Source organism: Engystomops pustulosus, chromosome 10 (genome assembly GCF_040894005.1).
Source record: "Engystomops pustulosus chromosome 10, aEngPut4.maternal, whole genome shotgun sequence".
NCBI classification, from domain to species: Eukaryota; Metazoa; Chordata; class Amphibia; order Anura; family Leptodactylidae; genus Engystomops; species Engystomops pustulosus.
In genome coordinates this window covers 32,232,820-32,252,319 of record NC_092420.1, presented here as the reverse complement: position 1 = coordinate 32,252,319, position 19,500 = coordinate 32,232,820, and the positions used below count along the sequence as shown (strand labels likewise).

General features: G+C 42.4%; 1 protein-coding gene across 3 annotated transcripts; it reads right to left on the bottom strand.

Moving 5' to 3' along the window:
- Positions 1-842: 842 nt before the first annotated feature.
- On the bottom strand, positions 843-17,814 carry DDX17 (DEAD-box helicase 17). 3 transcript variants are annotated; one of them, XM_072128584.1, is made up of 13 exons: positions 17,572-17,813; positions 13,567-13,702; positions 11,173-11,269; positions 10,630-10,763; positions 10,468-10,533; positions 10,225-10,366; positions 9,942-10,102; positions 9,512-9,684; positions 9,310-9,420; positions 9,170-9,231; positions 6,873-6,932; positions 4,065-4,298; positions 843-2,082 (listed from the first exon to the last, which is right to left on the bottom strand). In XM_072128584.1, the coding sequence occupies exons 1-13, from the start codon at positions 17,604-17,606 to the stop codon at positions 1,673-1,675; spliced, it is 1,821 nt and encodes a 606-aa protein (XP_071984685.1). In that variant the 5' UTR covers positions 17,607-17,813; the 3' UTR covers positions 843-1,672. The 3 variants fall into 3 exon arrangements, with proteins under 3 accessions (XP_071984685.1, XP_071984686.1, XP_071984687.1); XM_072128586.1 differs by lacking the exon at positions 843-2,082 and adding an exon at positions 5,938-6,053 and having other exon boundaries at positions 4,162-4,298; positions 17,572-17,814; XM_072128585.1 differs by lacking the exon at positions 843-2,082 and having other exon boundaries at positions 4,155-6,053.
- Between the last annotated feature and the right edge of the window lie 1,686 nt (positions 17,815-19,500).

Here is a 19,500-nt window from a genome sequence, read left to right as displayed (position 1 = left end):
TCTTTATCAAGGAAGAACTTTAGGACCTTTCACTTACCGAGGGGATTGAGTTTTTTCATGAGAAAGGACATTTGGTGAAATTTTGGAAAAACTCACTAGTATCAAAATTCTAAATGTTCTGGTACCCAAATTAGTTATTAACCTTTACCAAACTTGGCTTTGTTTTAAAGTCCCATTAATAAAAACCATAAACGGTCACGCACTGACAGAGCGACGAGGGGCCTGACGGAGGTTCATGAGACCCCTTGTTTTCATGATCTGTAGGGGTTTCATCACTGATCAGTAAGTTAGGTCTTATCCATAGGAGAGGGGCCTAACTTGCTAGTGCTGGGAGTGAACATTCCTTTTCCTGCCCCGGGTTGTTTTCTCTTCAAGCATGTTACAATTTGAGGAGTTTCCCATTCACTGTATAACATGGAAAAAAAATAAAATTTTTCTTGTCCATGGAGCTGTGCGGGTTTAACTTGAAGATGACATTTTAGATTTGATCGCTTTTCTTTTCTATAATAATTTGACTTTTTTTTTTACTTTACTGTGTTCACTAGTAATGATTTATTTGTTATTGTTTGGGTTGTGATGGACCAAATTCTTGAATTGTACTGATTTTCACTTTTTCCACATTATAGGTTATATAGATTTTAAATGTATTTTAACAAATTTTATTAACAGTATGGAATAATCAATGGCATAACCAATCCCCCTCTGTGCCGTAGCTTCTGAATCTGCTGCACCGTCTACCCCCCTCCCCCTGACTCCTGTAATATCACACAGTGGGGTAGGGGGTAGAGCTCGTGCATTGCACAACAGCCATCTCACACATTTTCATAAAAGAAAACCAGTGGTTATGTCAGACATCTTTATTTACAAAAACAAAAATGGTACCAATTATGGAGAATGGTGGGAAAATCTCTCTCAAAGCAACATTTAGGAGACTGCACTGGCAATATGACTGCTAAAAATGCCTCTTTAGAATTTGTGGAGGGGGAAAAAAAAAAAAAAAACACACATAGAAAACTCAAATCTCGAGCTGGGTCAACTTTTACTGATGCGGCTTTAAAGCCATTCTAGCGGGAGAGAACCTACCGTCAAAATTTTGACTTTCAAACACCCACACCCCCTTCGTCACCTGAGATTTTGGGGAAGGCAGGATTTCTATGGCAGTATAGTTATGAGATGGTCTGAACAGAAAAATGTAGGGATGAAAATGGACACTAACAGGATTTAAAAAAAAAAAAAAGATAGTAAAGGGAGAGGGGAACACGTGCTCGCATCCTGGATGCATTACCTACCTGGAAAGAAAAAGCTTAGTAACACAGGGCAGGGGGAGATTCTTCTATAAAACAATCAATACAGCAACCAATGTCAGATAGATGGAAATATACATGGAGGTAAAAGGGGGGAGAAAAAGGCGTCACGTGAGAAAGTTGCTACCTCATCCTAGATGATCTCCCTATCAAAAACCTAGAAAATGATGGTCCTGAAAACATGTTAATTGTACAGAAATTGAAGTTGAGGTATAGTGAACACAAGGTTTTTCCTCAAATTCAATTCCTATCATTTGACAAAAACCTTAAGGAAAAATGATTTTAAAAATAAAAGTATTTTACAAAATGAACCCGCTTAAAAAACAGAACAGAAAACAAACAATGGAACTTGTGAACCAGCTAATGGCTCACTTTCGTGCTGGTGGAGGTGGAGGAGGGGGAGGGGGTGGGTACTGATAACTAGCTGCTTGATTCATGTAGTTCAACAAAGGCGTACCGGGCGGGGCGAACTGCTGGGACATCAGCGGCTGTGGTGTTTGGCCGTATGTTGCTGCACCATAGCTGCCAGCTGCCCCTGCTGTAAACGCGCCCTGCCCGTAGCCATACTGGGTCGGCTGGAAGTTAGAAGTTTGCCCTGCATAACCATATCCAGGACGAGCCTGGTCTCTTCCGGTTCCATTGCTGGCAATTCCATCCCGAGTATTCCGACCATCACGTCTGCCAACATCTTTGCCACGCATTCTCCTGTCACATTCTTCCTGGTACATCATGTTTGGGTTATTACTGGTGGGAATAGTGCGGTACCTAGATCGACCACCTATGGAAAACAAGATATAGAAAATTTTACATGTTAGTTTTCTCAAAGGATCTGAACTGAAATCAAATCTGTAGGGGATGAGATGTCTCATGGCATAAATCCCCAAATATATACGACAGGTGCAGAAACTTATCGATATAAAGGAACACACATAACGAAGTAGAAAACGGAATATATAATATACTTCAATTGTTTGAAACCTTGTAGATATCATGCAGCTTTTTTGTTTCCTGCAGTGTTTTATTTTCAGCCATCGAAGGTAAAGCACCAGGGAAAAACATTTATGAGCACATGTTGGAATCTGTGAAGGACCAGGAATATATCCACATTGCCTGCATTATGCCAACGTGACACACACAGGACCCCTTCTCTCAGCAGAGATGGCTGCACCTTTTTGGATGTGTCCAACCACTAGCAACATCTTATTTTCTCTCCTCTCTACAACAACATGTCACCTACTAGTGACACTGAACCATCTACCAGAGAGCAGCACATGGGAATTACATGTACAGAATCCAGAGGAGGAGTAAGCAGTGCAAGCCACTTCTGATCACTAGTAGTGTAGACTTGTACCGTGATAGACCCAGAGAGCAGAAGAGAAGGAATCAGGCTAGAAATAATGACCCTCTCCCGGGCACAAGTAATGGAATGCATCAATCTTGTAGAAATCCTGAGAAGAGCATGAATTCATATAAGTTACCACAACCATAAATTCAGTCTGGAAGTTGAGTTTCCTACTGAAAAATGTTGCAATATGTTTGTGAAATGAAAAATCCCCAGAGTTTTACATGGGGTTTTAATATCTAAGAATTCAGGATAAATGAAAGTTGACCCCCTTACAAGAACAGATAGTGACCAGAGAACACAACCTCTTCTGTAGCCTATTGTTCTCCCCAAATAAGACATTAAAAGTGTAACTTATTTTTTTCTATTGTACTATATATGCTGTAATATACAATCGTTACCTTATTGCAGCAATTTGCCTGCTGGTGCTCTGTCTTAGCCCTGGACTCTGGTTGTCATGATGAAACCATACAGGAGATAACGGGAAGGTCTCCAGGACTAGCAGTGGGGGTATGTAATGTGCCCACCCCAGAGCCTCTGCTGTGTAATAACAGGAAGCCGCGCTCGGTTCTCTCCATTATGTTTCCAACTCCTCCCCTGCAGCTGCTCAGGTTAATAAAGAATCTGGGATGCACATAATATCATCCACGAGTCTGCTCTGCAAACCACATCCTCCTCTCTAGGCTTTGACATGTCAGGAGAGTGAGAAGGGTCAGCACAGCATGATAACTATTTACTTCTCAGTGTGCTGCGTCTCCCCCATCCTCCTCCTAGAAGTCTGCTGATGTTTTCTTATAGTTCTCTTTAAAAGGGGTTTTCACATGACACAAGTTAGGTGTGGGTCCCTTCACTGCGATAGACCCTATCACAAAAACAGGGGTCCAATAAACCCGTCATACCACTGAGATGGCAGAAGCAGCTGGTCGTGTATGGCCGGTCTGCTTTATTCATCTCTTTGGAGATGACGGAGATTGACAGAGTACAGCCCTTGGCAAAATGCGTCAATTCCATAGGGATGAACAGGGCAGCCTGTGTATGCATTATTAGCTACATCGGACCCCATTCTCGTGATCTGTGCGGGTCCCATCACCAAGACCCCCGCTGATTAGCAAGTTATGCCCTATCTTGTGGATTGCTTTGTGGGAAAACCACTTTAAATTCCCCCTCTCCCCCTCCTCCAGGAAAATGATGGCATCTTCTTAAATGCATGAAAACCATTTACTTCTCAGTGTGTGCTGTGTCGCCTCCATCCATCAGTCAGGCTGAGTTGTACAGCAGTAACACTGAGGAGAGGCTTCAGTCTGAGATTCTGTGTTGGGCTGCTTGTGCTGATAGATATATCAGGTCAGTGCTAGGAAGAAGCCAGCAGCAGCAGTGCTACAACTATTCCTGTTATTAACAGAACTAGAAACACTCACCTCCTCCACCGCCACCGCGATGATCTACCAGCTGCATGAGTTTAGGGTTGATAGTTTGGTTCGCCTCTTGAAGCACCTTGACTAGTTCGCGAGCTTGTTTAAGGTTTCCAGGAGTGAAGAAAGTGTACGCCGTGCCTTTATTTGTGCTGCGGGCTGTGCGTCCAATACGATGCACGTAATCCTCGGAGCTATTTGGGTAATCATAGTTAATGACGAACTTGACATCTTCCACGTCTGTTCAGTGATGAGGATAATGGATGTGTTGGGAAAGAGAATACATTGAGGAGAGGGACAAAGAAAAACAAAAACTGAAAGTTAGGAAACTTACAAGATAAAAATAAAACTAATAAAATAATTAAAACTGGACACAAGCACAATTGAAACAAAAATAACAGACAGGGAGGCTAAATGTAGCCAGAACTTATTCTAGATGTAATCTAAATGGGATTCTATAAAATTTAACTAGTAGCCCTCTCCCCTACCATCCAACCCAATATACATTTCCAAGTAAATCTTATACTTTGGAATTTACATATTGTGCAGATACGTATACTGCAATAGCTAGGGGCATTTCCCTGGTTATTCTGGTGAAAATGTACCTTTTTTATGTAAAAACTGCATGAATCTAAGCATTTAATGTGTGAACTATCTCCCAAAAATGCAGGGGAAAAAAATACACTACTATTTATTACTATATCCTTTGTATAATGTATTTGCTGACAATGCCTGAACTAAACCATTAAAAAAAAAAAAAAAAAAAAAAAAAAAAAGGGAAAAAAAAATTTCATCTAAAAGCACACAATTTCACAATCATTTGGTTCCTTATTATGAAGTCGAGCTACTCCATGGGATTCATCCTCGGGTGAGCTTTTGTCCGGACCGATGCACACTCCCTCAGTGAGGTGGGGAACCAGCTGTCGCTAATCCCATCCTTTTGGCATTTAGCGGTCCGACCGCCTTCATCCACGGCCACCGGAGCAGGGAGCATGCATCGAAAGGTCCAGGCGCAGCAAGAGGTCCCAACACGTGCACTGGCTTGGCTAGATGCTTCTGTGGGAGAACCACTAGCTCCAGCTCCAACTCCAGCGAGCCTGTTAATATTCGAAGAGAGACCCCGTCCTCCACCACTTCGTTGTAAACAATTAATAAAACGTCAGTGGGATCCCCACAGTTTCACATGCCCACCCCACTATTGCGAGAAATAACATGGTGGCTTCATATAGGTCTGTTTCTTATTACAGGAAGAATATTTACAAGTGCTGCAGGTTATTCCAAGCTTTGGAGGATTCATTTTAGGGGAGAAATGCTAAAATCAGCACAATCTGCCCAGTGTTCTGGGGAAGGGGAATTTAGAAGTGAAAATGTGGTTACCGACAAGAAAATAATTTGGGCTTCTTCAGAATGGGGAGATGCAAAATAGGGTAAACGTCACTTTAAATGGCACTTATTTTTCACAAGGCCACCAAGATAAATGCAGACAATGAAACATACCTTGCAGCATTCTAGCTCATTTTAAGATAGAGAGAAGGGCTAATACAATTGGTAATGGAGGAAGTCACAGGAGTCTGTAGAAAAAGGGCAGAAGAGTCTATTCTTCTGCTTCGAATGCCAAGAGACTTCCCAAGTCCTCCTTGGCTTGGAACTTTCCCACAGCTTCTCAGCAGATAGCATAGTGGGAAGCACCAGGTGATCTCCCTTCTAGAAAGGTGGTCCTTCTATTGAATATGGCATCACACCAGCAGCCATAAAGGGAAAGGGGTGTAGACCCATCTCAGCTGTCAGGGTGGAAAGCACACATTTTGCACCCCGCTGTAGAGTGGGAAAGTTAGGGGGCGGAGATGCAGACCCAAAAACTGCCTCTTCAGTACAAGACCTTTGCGAGGGAAGAGTGTTAGAAGCCAGTGCCCTTTTAGCGGGGCAGCTTCCAGTGTTCATCCCCCTCTATTTTCGACAGGCAGCTGGCCCTGTACTGAGAGTGATCTGCAGCTTCTGTCAAAAACAAACAAAAAAAAGATAAGATTTAATATTACAATCTACTTTAAAAAGTTAAATATATACTTTATATATATAAAATCCCTACAGTGAGCAAAGTTATTTCATTAACAAATTATAACTTACCTGTCGCCTAATGCGGGAAATTGCATGCACAGCAAATAGCCATGCATTTAAGTGCAATCATATTACTAAAAACCACATAACTAATATTGAAGGCCTACACAATTCGTACTATACGGAAGGAGCTGTCCACACAGTACTTGTGCTAAATCCCTGTAGAAACACATTGTCCCACACTAGTGAACCACCTTTCCATTGGGGAGAAGGAGACCAGGAAGATAATGATAAGTAGTTATTGTTTTGTCAGGTAGCCAACGGTGAACTTCCACCAGGAGCAAGCTCTCCAATCCTCAGTAATACATGGAACATGATAAAACAAAATAAATCCGGCTCATCCTTCCATAAGACAGAAAATAAAATTCTATAGAGCAATACTAAGTAGTATAAAGTCTGTAAGTAACAAGAAACAGACGGATTTCCTTTTTACATAATAAAAGCTATTTAGGCCTGCCCTAAAAAATAGGGATTACACAAAGAACTGAGTCACAATGTAAAGTATAGGAAGCTAGCAACATGCTAACTGTCTAACAGTTCAAAGTAATACAAGTATTACCGACTTAGAAGACTGCCCCATGAGCAAATCCCACTAATACTGGAAATAAAGACTGAGATCAGTCTTTAAATGAAGCCTTGACTATGTGCTTTAATCTGTAGAGGCTTGTTCAGCCTGGTTTAACCTGTAAAGTTACAAACCTAAACCTCGTGATGCAACATCTGTAGCGATTAGGATTGGTGCTTTTCCAGTGCGAAATTCTGTAAAGTAAACAAAAAATTAGTTTCTTGATACTGAGAATTTGTAGACCTAATGACAATCAATACACTCAGAGGATCTTCCATCACAAACTACAACTCTCTGTGTCCTAACAGGGGAAGCTCCACTGATTTATACTGTTTTATGCATTGCTTACAGTCACATATGGAGCTCACAGATAAAAGCTGAGGAGTGACTTGCTCATGTTCTGTATGCTCAATCATTCCTGGTACTGGCTCACAATAATAATTAATGCAAAAGTACATTTATGAAACAGCCCTAAACAGGCTCTAAATAATAAACCTGCCTACTAGTAACCACTATGTCCTCAGTGAGGTGCACAACAGCAATATTGTGATTATTTAACTTGATGCTGCCTTAAACGCTTTTTAATTTATCCAGAGAATATCTTAAATCTCTATTCTTTCACTCTGTTTCACTGTAGACAATTGGCAAGCTCAAAAAAATAAATAGATGTTTTTACTCATTAATGTACACTCTACACCCCATCCTGACAGAACAAACACATGGTCATAAGTATTAGATATTGGATTTTGTGAAACTTTCTCCCATCACTGCAGCCTCCACCAGTTGTGGCTTTATGGCAGAGTGTGCCGGTGGATCCTCTCATCAGTGCAAGACATATGAAACCCTGCATACAGTTTACAAAAAACACATGTAGGACTATGAGATAAGATTCTCTGGTCTGATGAGATGAAGCTTGAACTTTTTGGTGTTCATATTTTGCAGTATGTGTTGAGACACTGCTCATCACCTGCCAAATACAATCCCAACAGTGACACATGGTGGGGGCAGCATCAGGCTATGGGGGGGGGGGGGGGGTTGTCAGTTGCAGGGACAGGTTGCAATTTAAAGAAAGATAAATGCAGTAAGTACAGAGATATCCTGGATAAAAACCATTTCCAGAGTGCTCTGGACCTTAGGTTCATCTTCCAACCAGACAATGACCCTAATCACACAGCTAAAATAACAAAGCAGCAGCTTCAGAACATCTCTGTGACCATTCCTGACTGGACCAGCCAGAGCCCGCACCGAAACCCAATTAAGAATTACTGGAGAAACTTGAAAATGGCGTCCACCAACGTTTCACCATCCAACCTGAGGGAACTGGAGAGGATCTACAAGGATGAAGGAAGAGGATCCCCAAATTCAGGTGTGAGAAACATGTTGCATCATTCCCAAGAAGACTTATGGCTGTACTAGCTGCAAAGCTGCTTCTACTCAATGCTGGGCAAAGGGTCTGAATACTAATGATACTTCAGTTTTTCTTGTTTAATAAATTAGCAAAATTATCGATTTCTAAGGTGTTTTCTGTCAAGATGGGGTGCAAAGTGTACATTGAGTAGAAAAAAAAAGTAACGTCATTGATCTTACCAATTGGCTGCAATGAAACAAAGTGAAAAATTTTAATACCTTCCTTGTCCACTATATGTTTTCAGGGCTATGTTATTAACCTCAAACGCATCAAATGAATAGTGTCCAAAAGCAAGACTGACCACACAGGTTTTCTGGATAAAATCTTCCTTTTACTTCATAATTTCTTGTAAAAACATTCACATTTTTTGATAAATTGACCATATATTCACTATAATAAAGTTCAAAGAGCTTGCATTCTCAGACCACGAGGTAACGCGAGTATGTTAACATATTTGTAAACTTGCATAAGCATAATCACAGTCCATCCTTTGAATGTCCTTTAAAACAACTCACGTAACCTGGTGCATGGACGGAGACCCTAACTCAAGCAGACGCCTCCCGAAAGTGCTGTGAGCACTGTGCTGTGAGTATGTTAACATACTCACGCTACCTTGTGGTCTGAAAATGCAAGCTCTTTGAATTTTATCATAGTGAATATATGGTCAGCACCAGGATACGCGAGTTGTTTAAAAGGACATTCAAAGGATGGACTGTGATTATGCTTATGCAAGTTTACAAATACGTTTACAAATATGTTAACATACTCACGTTACCTCGTGGTCTGAGAATGCAAGCTCATAGTGAATATATGGTCAATTTATAAAAAAAAATGTGAATGTTTTACGAGAAATTATGAAGTAAAAAGAAGATTTTATCCAGAAAACTTGTGTGGTCAGTTTTGCTTTTGGACACTATTCATTTGATGCGTTTGGGGAGTGAAGGAGAGCTCCTAGTCCTAGACCACATCACAGATTAATATTAGCTTCACCGTTTACATATTTGTTCTATGTTATTAACCTACCATTCAAGACCCAGTCTCGCTCCTGTTGACTCTTGTCACCATGGATACACATTGCGGGCCACCTATATGAAAATAAACAAAATTTAGTAACATGAAATAAAGAGGAAAAACACACACGATAAGCAGAGTTTGTGACCTACCCATCGCGCCTCATTCTACGAGTAAGATCATCACAGCGACGCTTTGTTTCTACAAAAATAATTGTTTTGTTTTCTTTTTCTGCCATTATTTCTTCCATTAGTTGGATAAGTCTAAAAGAAAGGGAAAAAAAAGTTACATATAAAAATCATATAATGTTAAGCATCAGAATAAGAAAGTCTAAACAAATATTATTTAACTTACTTGTGGTCCTTCTCGCTCTCCTGGCAAACATCAACAATCTGGAGGATATTATGATTGGCAGAGAGCTCCAAATTTCCTACATTGATCTGCACATAATCCCTTAGGAAGTCCTCAGCTAGTTGGCGCACCTCTTTTGGCCATGTGGCACTCCACATAAGCGTTTGTCTGTCAGGCTACACAAAAACACAGAATTTCATGTATTAAGACACATTAAATTATATCCATCTCATGATAATAGCTTCAAATTTTGTGCCAATTTTAGACATTTAAAATAATGGAGCAGATTAGTAATGTGCACTTCAGTATGGAGTGATGAAAAACAGAAGTGGACTTAACGGATACAAGGTATCATTTTGCTGTGTGAGAATTTAACAAATGGGAAAGAAGAGATGGGCGAGTAAAATCAGTAAAACAATAAATAAAAAGGTACCCGGATTTGGTCCACAATCTTGCGGATCTGTGGCTCAAAGCCCATGTCAAGCATTCTGTCAGCTTCATCCAACACCAGGTAGGTACAACGACGCAAATTAGTTTTCCCAGCCTCCAGAAAGTCGATAAGCCTGCCGGGAGTGGCAATGCAAATCTCCACTCCTAGATGGAAATCATATCATTAATATGACAAACATTTTGAAAGAGACATCATAATGACAGTCAATAACTATTCATTTTAAAATCAGACATATGTAGGTTTCCTTAAACCCATGTAGTCTTACCTCTTTCAAGATCGCGTATCTGTGGACCCTTAGGAGCACCACCATAAATGCACGTACTCTTCAGCCGTGATGACTTTCCATAGTCGTCAGCTACTTGCTGCACTTGTTGAGCCAGTTCTCTAGTTGGAGCAAGGACCAAACACTGCAACACAAAAAAAAAAATTATATTTTTAAAAGGAAATCTGGTTTTTCTGACAGGATGCATTAAGTTGAGTAGAAATATTTGATAGGAACATTACATACAATTGGTCCATCCCCTCGCTCCAGGTAAGGCTGGTGGTTGATGTGCACCATTGCAGGCAGCAGATACTGCAGAAACAAATAACACTTGTTAAGGCTGAGAACTAGTTAAGTGAATACCTGGCATAACAGGTTTTGGTTGTGATATGAAAATAAAATAAATACCGCTAGAGTTTTGCCAGATCCAGTCTGGGCAATTCCCACCATATCGCGACCGCTCAATGCAAGTGGAAATCCCTGACATTGGATAGGAGTAGGTTCCTTAAATCGCTGATCCATAAGAACATCCATTACATACTCTGTAGAATGAGAACATAAAACACATGTACAACACGTGGAGAGGGGGGCAGAGAGTCTAATGAGGACTAACGAGTTATGACCAGTAACACTTATAGCATACTCATAGAATACTTGTGTGATTTACCAAAATTAAAATTCAATGTAGTTATTTCCTATTTTGTCTGTAAAGATATGATATATAGAGGGCACACAGCTGAAGTGCTGCAATAATCAACTGGAAAAAAAACTCAACTAACCATATGAGTAAAGTTGGCAATGGATGTCTGTCAGACCCCTTGATTGTCAGGGATTTCAGCATTCAGGCTGAACAGTTACATACAGGAAGTGTATACTAGGAATATGCCATCAATATTACCAATACTTAACTAAAAATATCAAGAAAAGAAGAAACCAAATAAAGCAACTTACGAGGAAAATTCGCCTGCATAAAAGAATAGACAGGTTTAGGGCAGTTTACCCCTCGGATAGTGATCTCTTTCTTCCTGCGGAGTTCTTCCACATCATGCTGGATCAGAAGAGAATACAATTACATGGAGGTTACAAGCCCAACTAGTTTTATAAATATGATCTTAATGAGCAGTGTTTTTAACCCCTTAAGGACGCAGGGTTTTTCGGCTGATTTCTCGCTCTCCAACTTCAAAAATCCATAACTTTTTCATTTTTACATGTACAGAGCTGTGTGAGGGCTGTGTGAGGGCGTAACAAATTTTACTTTCCCGTGATGTTATTTATTTTAACATGCCGTGTACTGTGAAGCTGAAAAAAAATTCCAAATGTGGAAAAATTGAAAAAAAAAACGTCACGTTCTTGTGGGCTCAGTTTTTACGACTTTCACTCTTCGCTCCAAATAACACGCCTACTTTATTCTTTGTTTCGGTGCGATCGCGGTGATACCAAATTTATATAGGTTTTATTGTGTTTTAATACATTTTCAAAAATTAAACGAATGTGTACAAAAAAGAAAAAAAAATTTTTGCCATGTTCTGACGCGAATAACTTTTTCATACTTTGGCACACAGAGATGTGTGAGGGGTCATTTTTTGCAAAATGAGGCGACGTTTTCATTGCTACCATTTTGAGGTCTGTGCGACATTTTGATCATTTTTTATGTTATGTAAAAAGGTGTAAAAGTCGCATTTCGGACATTTGGGCGCCATTTCCCGTCTCGGAGGTCACCGCCGGCCGTAACCGTTTATATATTTTGATAAATCGGGCATTTTGGGACGCGGCGATACCTAATATGTTTGTGATTTTTACTGTTTGTTATGTTTTATATCCGTTCTAGGGAAAGGGGGGTGATTTGAACTTTTAATATTTTATTAATTTTTTTTTATTTAAACTTTTTTTTTCTTTTTTTTTCCACTATTTTTTAGACCATCTAGGGTACATTAACCCTAGATGGTCAGATCGCTCCTACCATATACTGCAATACTTCTGTATTGCAATATATGGCATTTTTGCAGGTTATACATTACAATGAGCCACTGGCTCATTGTAATGAACCTGCATAAACCATGTAGCCTCGTGTCAAAAGAAGACCCGAGGCTACCATGGTAACCGATCGCCGCCCCCCGATGACGTTCGGGGGCGTGGCGATCGGAAAAAAGATGGAGGTTATTAGCGGTGGGGGTTTTGTGCAAAATGCAAAAACCCCCACCTCTGTATGAAGAGGACTCAGCCCGTGAGCCCTCTTCATACATCCCTTATACCTCTGCGCCGTAGAGCTACGGCGCAGAGCGTTAAGGGGTTAACATGTTTAATATTTAAGATATTTATAATTAATCTATATGGTTTGTGCAAGGAAAAGTTATACAATTTTCCCATATACAGGCGGTCCCCTACTTAAGAACACCCGACTTACAGACGACCCCTAATAATTGGCAACTTACTGTACTTTAGCCCTAGGCTACAATAAATAGTAATAATACATTTATATAGCGCACACAGTTTACGCAGCGGTGCACAGAGCTTGCCAAATAATAAACAGTTAACAGTTATCACAGGTGTCTGCAATTAAGCTTTATTGTTAATCTTGGTTCTAATGACAATCCAACATTTTTAAATTTCAATTGTTACAGGGACCCAAAAAAAAAATTTGTCTGGAGTTACAATTATAAAAAATAAAGTTCATACTTGTATACAAATACAAGAAGAAACCTACAGAACCTATCCTGTAACCCGGGGACTGCCTGTACTTTATACATCAATACCTCACGGTTTTCTAGATCTCTGCTTGCTGTCCTGCTATAGAAAGCTTCTATGCTTACTATCCGTAGATAGAAAACTGTCCACGGTCATGTGATGTCACACAGGTGCACAAGAGGGCAATCCAAGACGTGTGCTAATAATGGCTCCTGCATGTCCAAGGACAGATAACTATCCACTGGAATACATCAATTATTGATTGGCTGCAGCAATGTACAGCGCTGTTCTATTGTTGCTAATAGATAATATCCAAGAAAGGTAGAGTATGATGATTTTAATGGATATGAAATAAAGACAGTACTTCTAAGCGATTTCGAGTGCCGGTCACACTCTACCTTTCTTGGATATTTGGACTGGTTTTACGACAAGCCATATAGGACTCGTGCACCGGGACTACGCAGAGGATCCTACCCTCCCTTTAACAGCGGCCCATGTGAGTGAGCGGACAGCTCTGTAAACTTTTTATATTCTGCTAACAGATAATGACCTGGCTAACGTTTCACTAAGAGAAAGTGCACAGATTCTTGGAAAAAAAAAAATTATATATATAAAAAATTAAAGCAAAGGTTACAAACTCCAGAAACAATTTGTACTTACCATAGACATGTGGGCTACTTCTGGATGCTCTGTGTAAAAGTTCTTCTCAAATTTCGGAAGCTCATTTAAATCCCAGCGCTTCTTGCGCAGACGTTCTCCTGGGTTACCAAATTTTGGAAAGCGAGAGCCACCGGCCCTACAGGAGATGAAACAATGCACAATAAAACTACTGAGTCCCACTATAATAGAGAAATGATATGATTTATCCGATTGGTTGTCTAAAATATGGTGGGCGTGAGGCTGATATGTAGCACACAGAATCCCTACACAGTTTGTGTTATTTATGACCACAAAGAGGGTCCGATGATGATACATGAAAGCTGCCGCCTATGGAGGCCAGGCTTAGGTGCTGCATGCTGCCAATGGGACATCACTCCCTGCAGCTCCTGTGTACAGATTGGCAGTAGGGAGGAGGGGGACAAGTATAACACTGCCTGCTCTGTACACTGGACAATGATCCTTTCAGTTACAAGATAAAGTGCAATAGGACTGAGCATTCACAGTAGGTCCTGGTCACCACCTCTCTATTCCCCCCTTCTGCACAGATCTCTGAATAGGGAGCGATGCATTATGCTTCTCCATCAGAAAACTGGTGTGAACACCAGATTTACTATTGTCTCTACCGGAAAACCAGCAGAGACTACAGCAGGGCCAGGTCAGACCAGGTCTAAACAGGTTAGTAAGTGCGGTTGTAGTCTCAGCCAGGTCTAAGAGGCCGGAGCCGCAATAGGTGTTGGAAACAGTCCTTATAAATTCCCCCCAAACTCAATGAAGGATTCAGGGTTCTGAATATGAGACAAGCAGGGAGTCCTTACATCATATTCATCTATGATGCAAGGACTCCCATGCAATACACTGTGCTTGGCCCGTGTCATCTGACCACCGCACAGACCAATAACATTTGTGTGCTGCCTGTTTAGTGATGGGAATTCCAGCTCTTTTAGTGAGCAGGAGCACTGGCCTCTTCTGATTCCCTGTAAACCAATCACAAATCTCCCCTCCTTTTAACCCCATTTTATTGTGTTTAAATGGGTGTCTGTTGCTGCACTCGTCTATCTCCATCAGCGCTATAGAGGTGAACAGAGAAGCTGGACATGTGCGATTGGCTGCTCTGGTCATCTCCGGTACAACAGCCCCCTCGTCATTTGTGGGTGTCCCATCACAAGACCCACACCAATTAGCTAGTTAGGCTCTATATGCTATGGCTGAACACCCCCATTAAGTTTGGCTTTGATTATTGGTTTGGCCTTTCTGCTGGTCAGATCTAGGTTAGTGGTTCTCCATTAATAATACACAAGGCGTGTGAGGAGTTAAGGTCTTTGGTGAATTTGCAACTTTTTAACCTTTTATGGAGAAAGCTCAGAGGCCGTGCCCTCTTCATACATAGCACAAGTGACACCCACCTGTAACTGCTGCGGTCGGTGCTGGCAGCTTAACTGCAGCAGTTGGACCTGACAGTTGGACCTAACAGCGTTGCTGGAGGTCCAACATGGTTAGTAGCAGGCCATTAGAGATCAGCAGTAAAATTACTATATGCAAAATTATGAAAATTTTTTTTTTTTTTTAAATAAAATAAAAGTTTAAATCACCCCCTCTCCCTTGAACACATAAAAATAAACTAATCATAAACATGTTAGGCATCGCCACACCCCAAAATGCGCTATAGCTATATATATATATTTATTAAAAACACTTGCTACCCGGCTGTGAACACTAATGGAAAATAGCATCTAAAATGTCTGAACCACTGCTTTTCTCCATCTATAAATATTTGAAAAAATAAAAAATTAAAAGATCTAGTTGGCATAAAGCTCCCAAAATGACACCTTAAGTGTGAAAGTGTAATTGGCCTAAGAATATGGCACGTTTGTTTTTTGTACAAAAGATTTTAATTTTTAAAATCTACTAAAAACCTATATAAATTTGGTATCCCTGGGATTGTACTATCCCAAAGAATAAAGGGGAAGTGGCATTCGGAGCACAGAAAACAAGGCAAATGTGTTTTTTTGCACATTTTTTCCAGCCTTCTAGTACATTGCTTGGAAATTAAACAAGCTCACATACGTCTCTGTTAACAGAAAATATCCTAAGCCTGAAAGGATACAGTTGGGCAAAAATTAGCAATTTGCACATCTGGAATAAAGTAATAACTGAGGGAAAGGTGCAGAAAACTCACCTATGGTAAACTTTGAGAGTGTGGTCACGTGTAATTTTCACACTTTTTTTTGGGGGGGGGGGGGAATCAGCCCTTTTTTGTCACACAACAAGGGGGTGCTTTAGTCTGGGGGAGGGGCATTTCTGTAGCAGGGGAAGAGGGGCGCCACAGGTCCATTTTATTACGGGGGGAGGCTTATACTCAAGTCAATAAGTTTACCCAGTATGTTGTGGTATAATTAGGGGCCTCCGCATATGCTAGCACAGGGGTAGGGAACCTATGGCTCAGTAGACAGATATGGCTCTTTTGTGCGACCCAGGCGCCATCGTCTAAGCCTGGGTCAAACAGAAGAGTGTGGGATTGATGAGGAGCTGGCTGCAGAGAGCGCAGGTAGGTGAATATTCTTTTTTTTTTTTTGCTGTGACTACTTATCCACTCGGGGGTGCATGTGCTGGGGCCACCCATCCACTCGGGGGTGCATGTGCTGGGGCCACCCATCCACTCGGGGGTGCATGTGCTGGGGCCACCCATCCACTCGGGGGTGCATGTGCTGGGGCCACCCATCCACTCGGGGGTGCATGTGCTGGGGCCACCCATCCACTCGGGGGTGCATGTGCTGGGGCCACCCATCCACTCGGGGGTGCATGTGCTGGGGCCACCCATCCACTCGGGGGTGCATGTGCTGGGGCCACCCATCCACTCGGGGGTGCATGTGCTGGGGCCACCCATCCACTCGGGGGTGCATGTGCTGGGGCCACCCATCCACTCGGGGGTGCATGTGCTGGGGCCACCCATCCACTCGGGGGTGCATGTGCTGGGGCCACCCATCCACTCGGGGGTGCATGTGCTGGGGCCACCCATCCACTCGGGGGTGCATGTGCTGGGGCCACCCATCCACTCGGGGGTGCATGTGCATATTGTATGGCTCTCACAGAATTACATTTTAAAATATGTGCCGTTCATGGCTCTCTGAGCCAAAAAGGTTCCTGACCCCTGTGCTAGAGGATACACAATAGATATGTCCCCCATGGTATCATAGTTACATATGACTCATGGAGTCAGTCGTCTACAAACACCTATAGATGAATAAGCCGCTTCTCCCCAAGGCGCCGGTCATTTGTTGTGCTTGAATTGTGTTTTAAAACGCAAGTGCATTGTGGAGAATTAACACCTGCGCTTCTTGTCCCATGTCAGGCAAAACACAACTCCCCCTCATTGTGTCTCACAATATAATTCAAGGACAATGTGTGAACACGGCCTGATCGAGGGTTCATTGACATTGGCAAAGCAAGTGGCAATTTCGATAAATCACCTCAGGGTCGTCAGACATTGCCCTCCATGTTATAAGTAAAATGAATTATATTTCCTGTTCTATCACAGGCGTCTGTATGGAGCGTCTGGGGCTATTCCAAACAGCAAATAAATGGCAACCAGACTGAGAAGAAGCTGTGGTCGCCATCTGGGGAGATGGTGACGGGTGTAGTTACTATTTGTAGGCCACAAACCGTATAAGTAAGATTTATTATGAGAAATCCGCCTGGTACAGTGCACCATCCATGCAGATATTACACACAATCACCTCAGAACTGAAGACTTTCCTTACACCAATGCATTCTCTTTAGCGTGGCCATAGAAATCTGAAGGCAGAAAGCCGCCTGGTGTGACCTCCGCTGTACTGTCCGGCCCTTGTTATGTAAGTGCGCGGCCTCCACAGTCGGATCTCTCAGAACCGCAGAGCATATGGAGCCAGGGATAACGCACTGTGTGAACTATAACCCTCTCTATCCTCTTACTTACAGCTACCACACGGCAAATGAGAGGATAAATCACACAATTCTCGATCTTCTTACCCGCCTCGATCACGATCCATAAAGCTTCCCCTCATCGTGCCGAACGCCAGGGTGACGGCAGAGTCAGAACGAGTCTGTCAGAAATAGGTTACAGAATATTAAGCCAGATACGGGATGCTATCCGTTTCTTTAGAGCTATAATGCGGCGAACGAAGACGTGGACCGCAGAACAGCTGGTTTTCTCCTCGGATGGACCTAGCACAAAATGGCCGCCGTTGTCTTCGTTTCCTTCGACGGTTAAACACGAAATGGAGCTACGCGATTTACGTAGCGTAATCACTGGCGTTACATAAGGCTGCGCTGGCGTAGATCAGGTGTAGAATAGAAGCCAGCCTCCCGCGTGACGTCATTCATAACTATTGTTTTTGGGAAAGTGGGCGTGTTTGAGGAGCTCTAGCGCGGCCTCCCCTCCTCCCCCTGCTGCGGACGTGGGCCTTGTGGTTATGTAACCATTGCCCTCATGATAGCGGGACCTGATAACTCTATGGAGAAATCTATAAGTAACTCAGCCTTATGTAGTTTACTGCATAAATACATTGATGTGAAATATATCATTCACAAATATTCAACATTGAGAGTTAAAGGGGTTGTCCTTATGGGGGTTACCTTACCTTTTAATCACCAATATTGAGTTGATGTATTTGGTCTTTGTTGATTATATCATTACAGTTTATTGGTTTTATCTCCTTCGGAGCGTCTGCTGACCTTAGATTAGTGATGGGAATTCCGGCTCTTCTGAGTGAGCCGGATCATTAGGCTCCACTTACTAAGAAGAGCCGGCTCTTCTGGCTTCGCAGCCCTATCAATCACCCACTCCACTTTTAACCTGATTGTATAGGGCTAAAGTAGGCGTGGTGAGACGGTTAGAGGCGGGGTTAAATAACCCCTCGACTCATTGACGGGAGCCGATTCCCGTCGTTCCCAAACTACACATAACTACTTTAGATGTCAGTGAGTGCAATACTGAGTCTGCAACGTCGTCTTTCATTGGGGCAGGAGCGGGGCTTCAGCCATCAGACAAAGCTGGAGACCCTAGGGAGAAGGCAGGAGTGTTTTATTACCGCTTCTGCCTTCTCCTTTCTTCCATGCAGTGAATAGGCAGGTCTGCAATGGTCTAATCACACCCAGTACAGCTCTGATAAAACATAAACCCCCACGGGGTCACTTCCCCTTGTAACTGATGTCTTATACAGAGGAAAACTAGTAAGTGAAAAGGAAAAAAAGGTGGAAATGTCCCCCCATGGGTCTTTTATGAATTCAAGTGAGGAGTAAAAAGTAAAAAAAAACACAAAAAAATAGTAATAAATATTAAGAAGAAGCGCTGACCCCTCCTCTATAGCACACCTGCCGTATTCCCGACCAGACCCAAACTGACCCATTGATTTTAACGGGAAATACCTTATATACTTGTGTATGAGCCGAGTTTTTCAGCACAAAAAAATATACCGAAAAGCCACACCTCGGCTTATACATGAGTCAATAAAAAAAATTAACTTACATACTCACCTTCCGGCGCCCCCCATGCTTGGCGCAGCACCTCTTATGTCTTCTACACGATGCTCCGGTCCCCGCAGCCAAGCGCTCTGTCAGCCGCATCTCTGTCGGCTGTTACACCAGACACAAGAGGAGCCGCGGGGACCAGAGCATTGCGGAGAAGACAGAAGAGGAGCTGCGCCGAGCATCGGGGAACCGCGCCCAACATCGGGACCACCCGAAGGTGAGTATGTAAGTTTAATTTTTTTAAGTGCTTGGCAAACTGGGGACTGGCTGACTAATAAAGGGGGCTGGCTGTATACTACAGGGGGATGGCTGTATACTAAAGGGGGCTGGCAGGATATATACTAAAGGGGGCTGGCTGTATACTACTGGGGACTGGCAGGCTATATACTACAGGGGGCGTGCTGGCTATATACTGGGAGGCTGTGACCA

What these genes read in the sequence shown, in the direction of transcription:
- DDX17 (XM_072128584.1), bottom strand. Translation starts at nt 17,606, where the DNA reads ATGAGGGGAAGCTTTATGGATCGTGATCGAGGCGG. An exon ending in TATGCAGGCGAATTTTCCTC is followed by an intron (nt 10,764 to 11,172) that starts GTAAGTTGCTTT and finishes CTCATTCTACAG; the next exon opens with AGTATGTAATGGATGTTCTT. An exon ending in GATCTGGCAAAACTCTAGCG is followed by an intron (nt 10,534 to 10,629) that starts GTATTTATTTTA and finishes TTGTTTCTGCAG; the next exon opens with TATCTGCTGCCTGCAATGGT.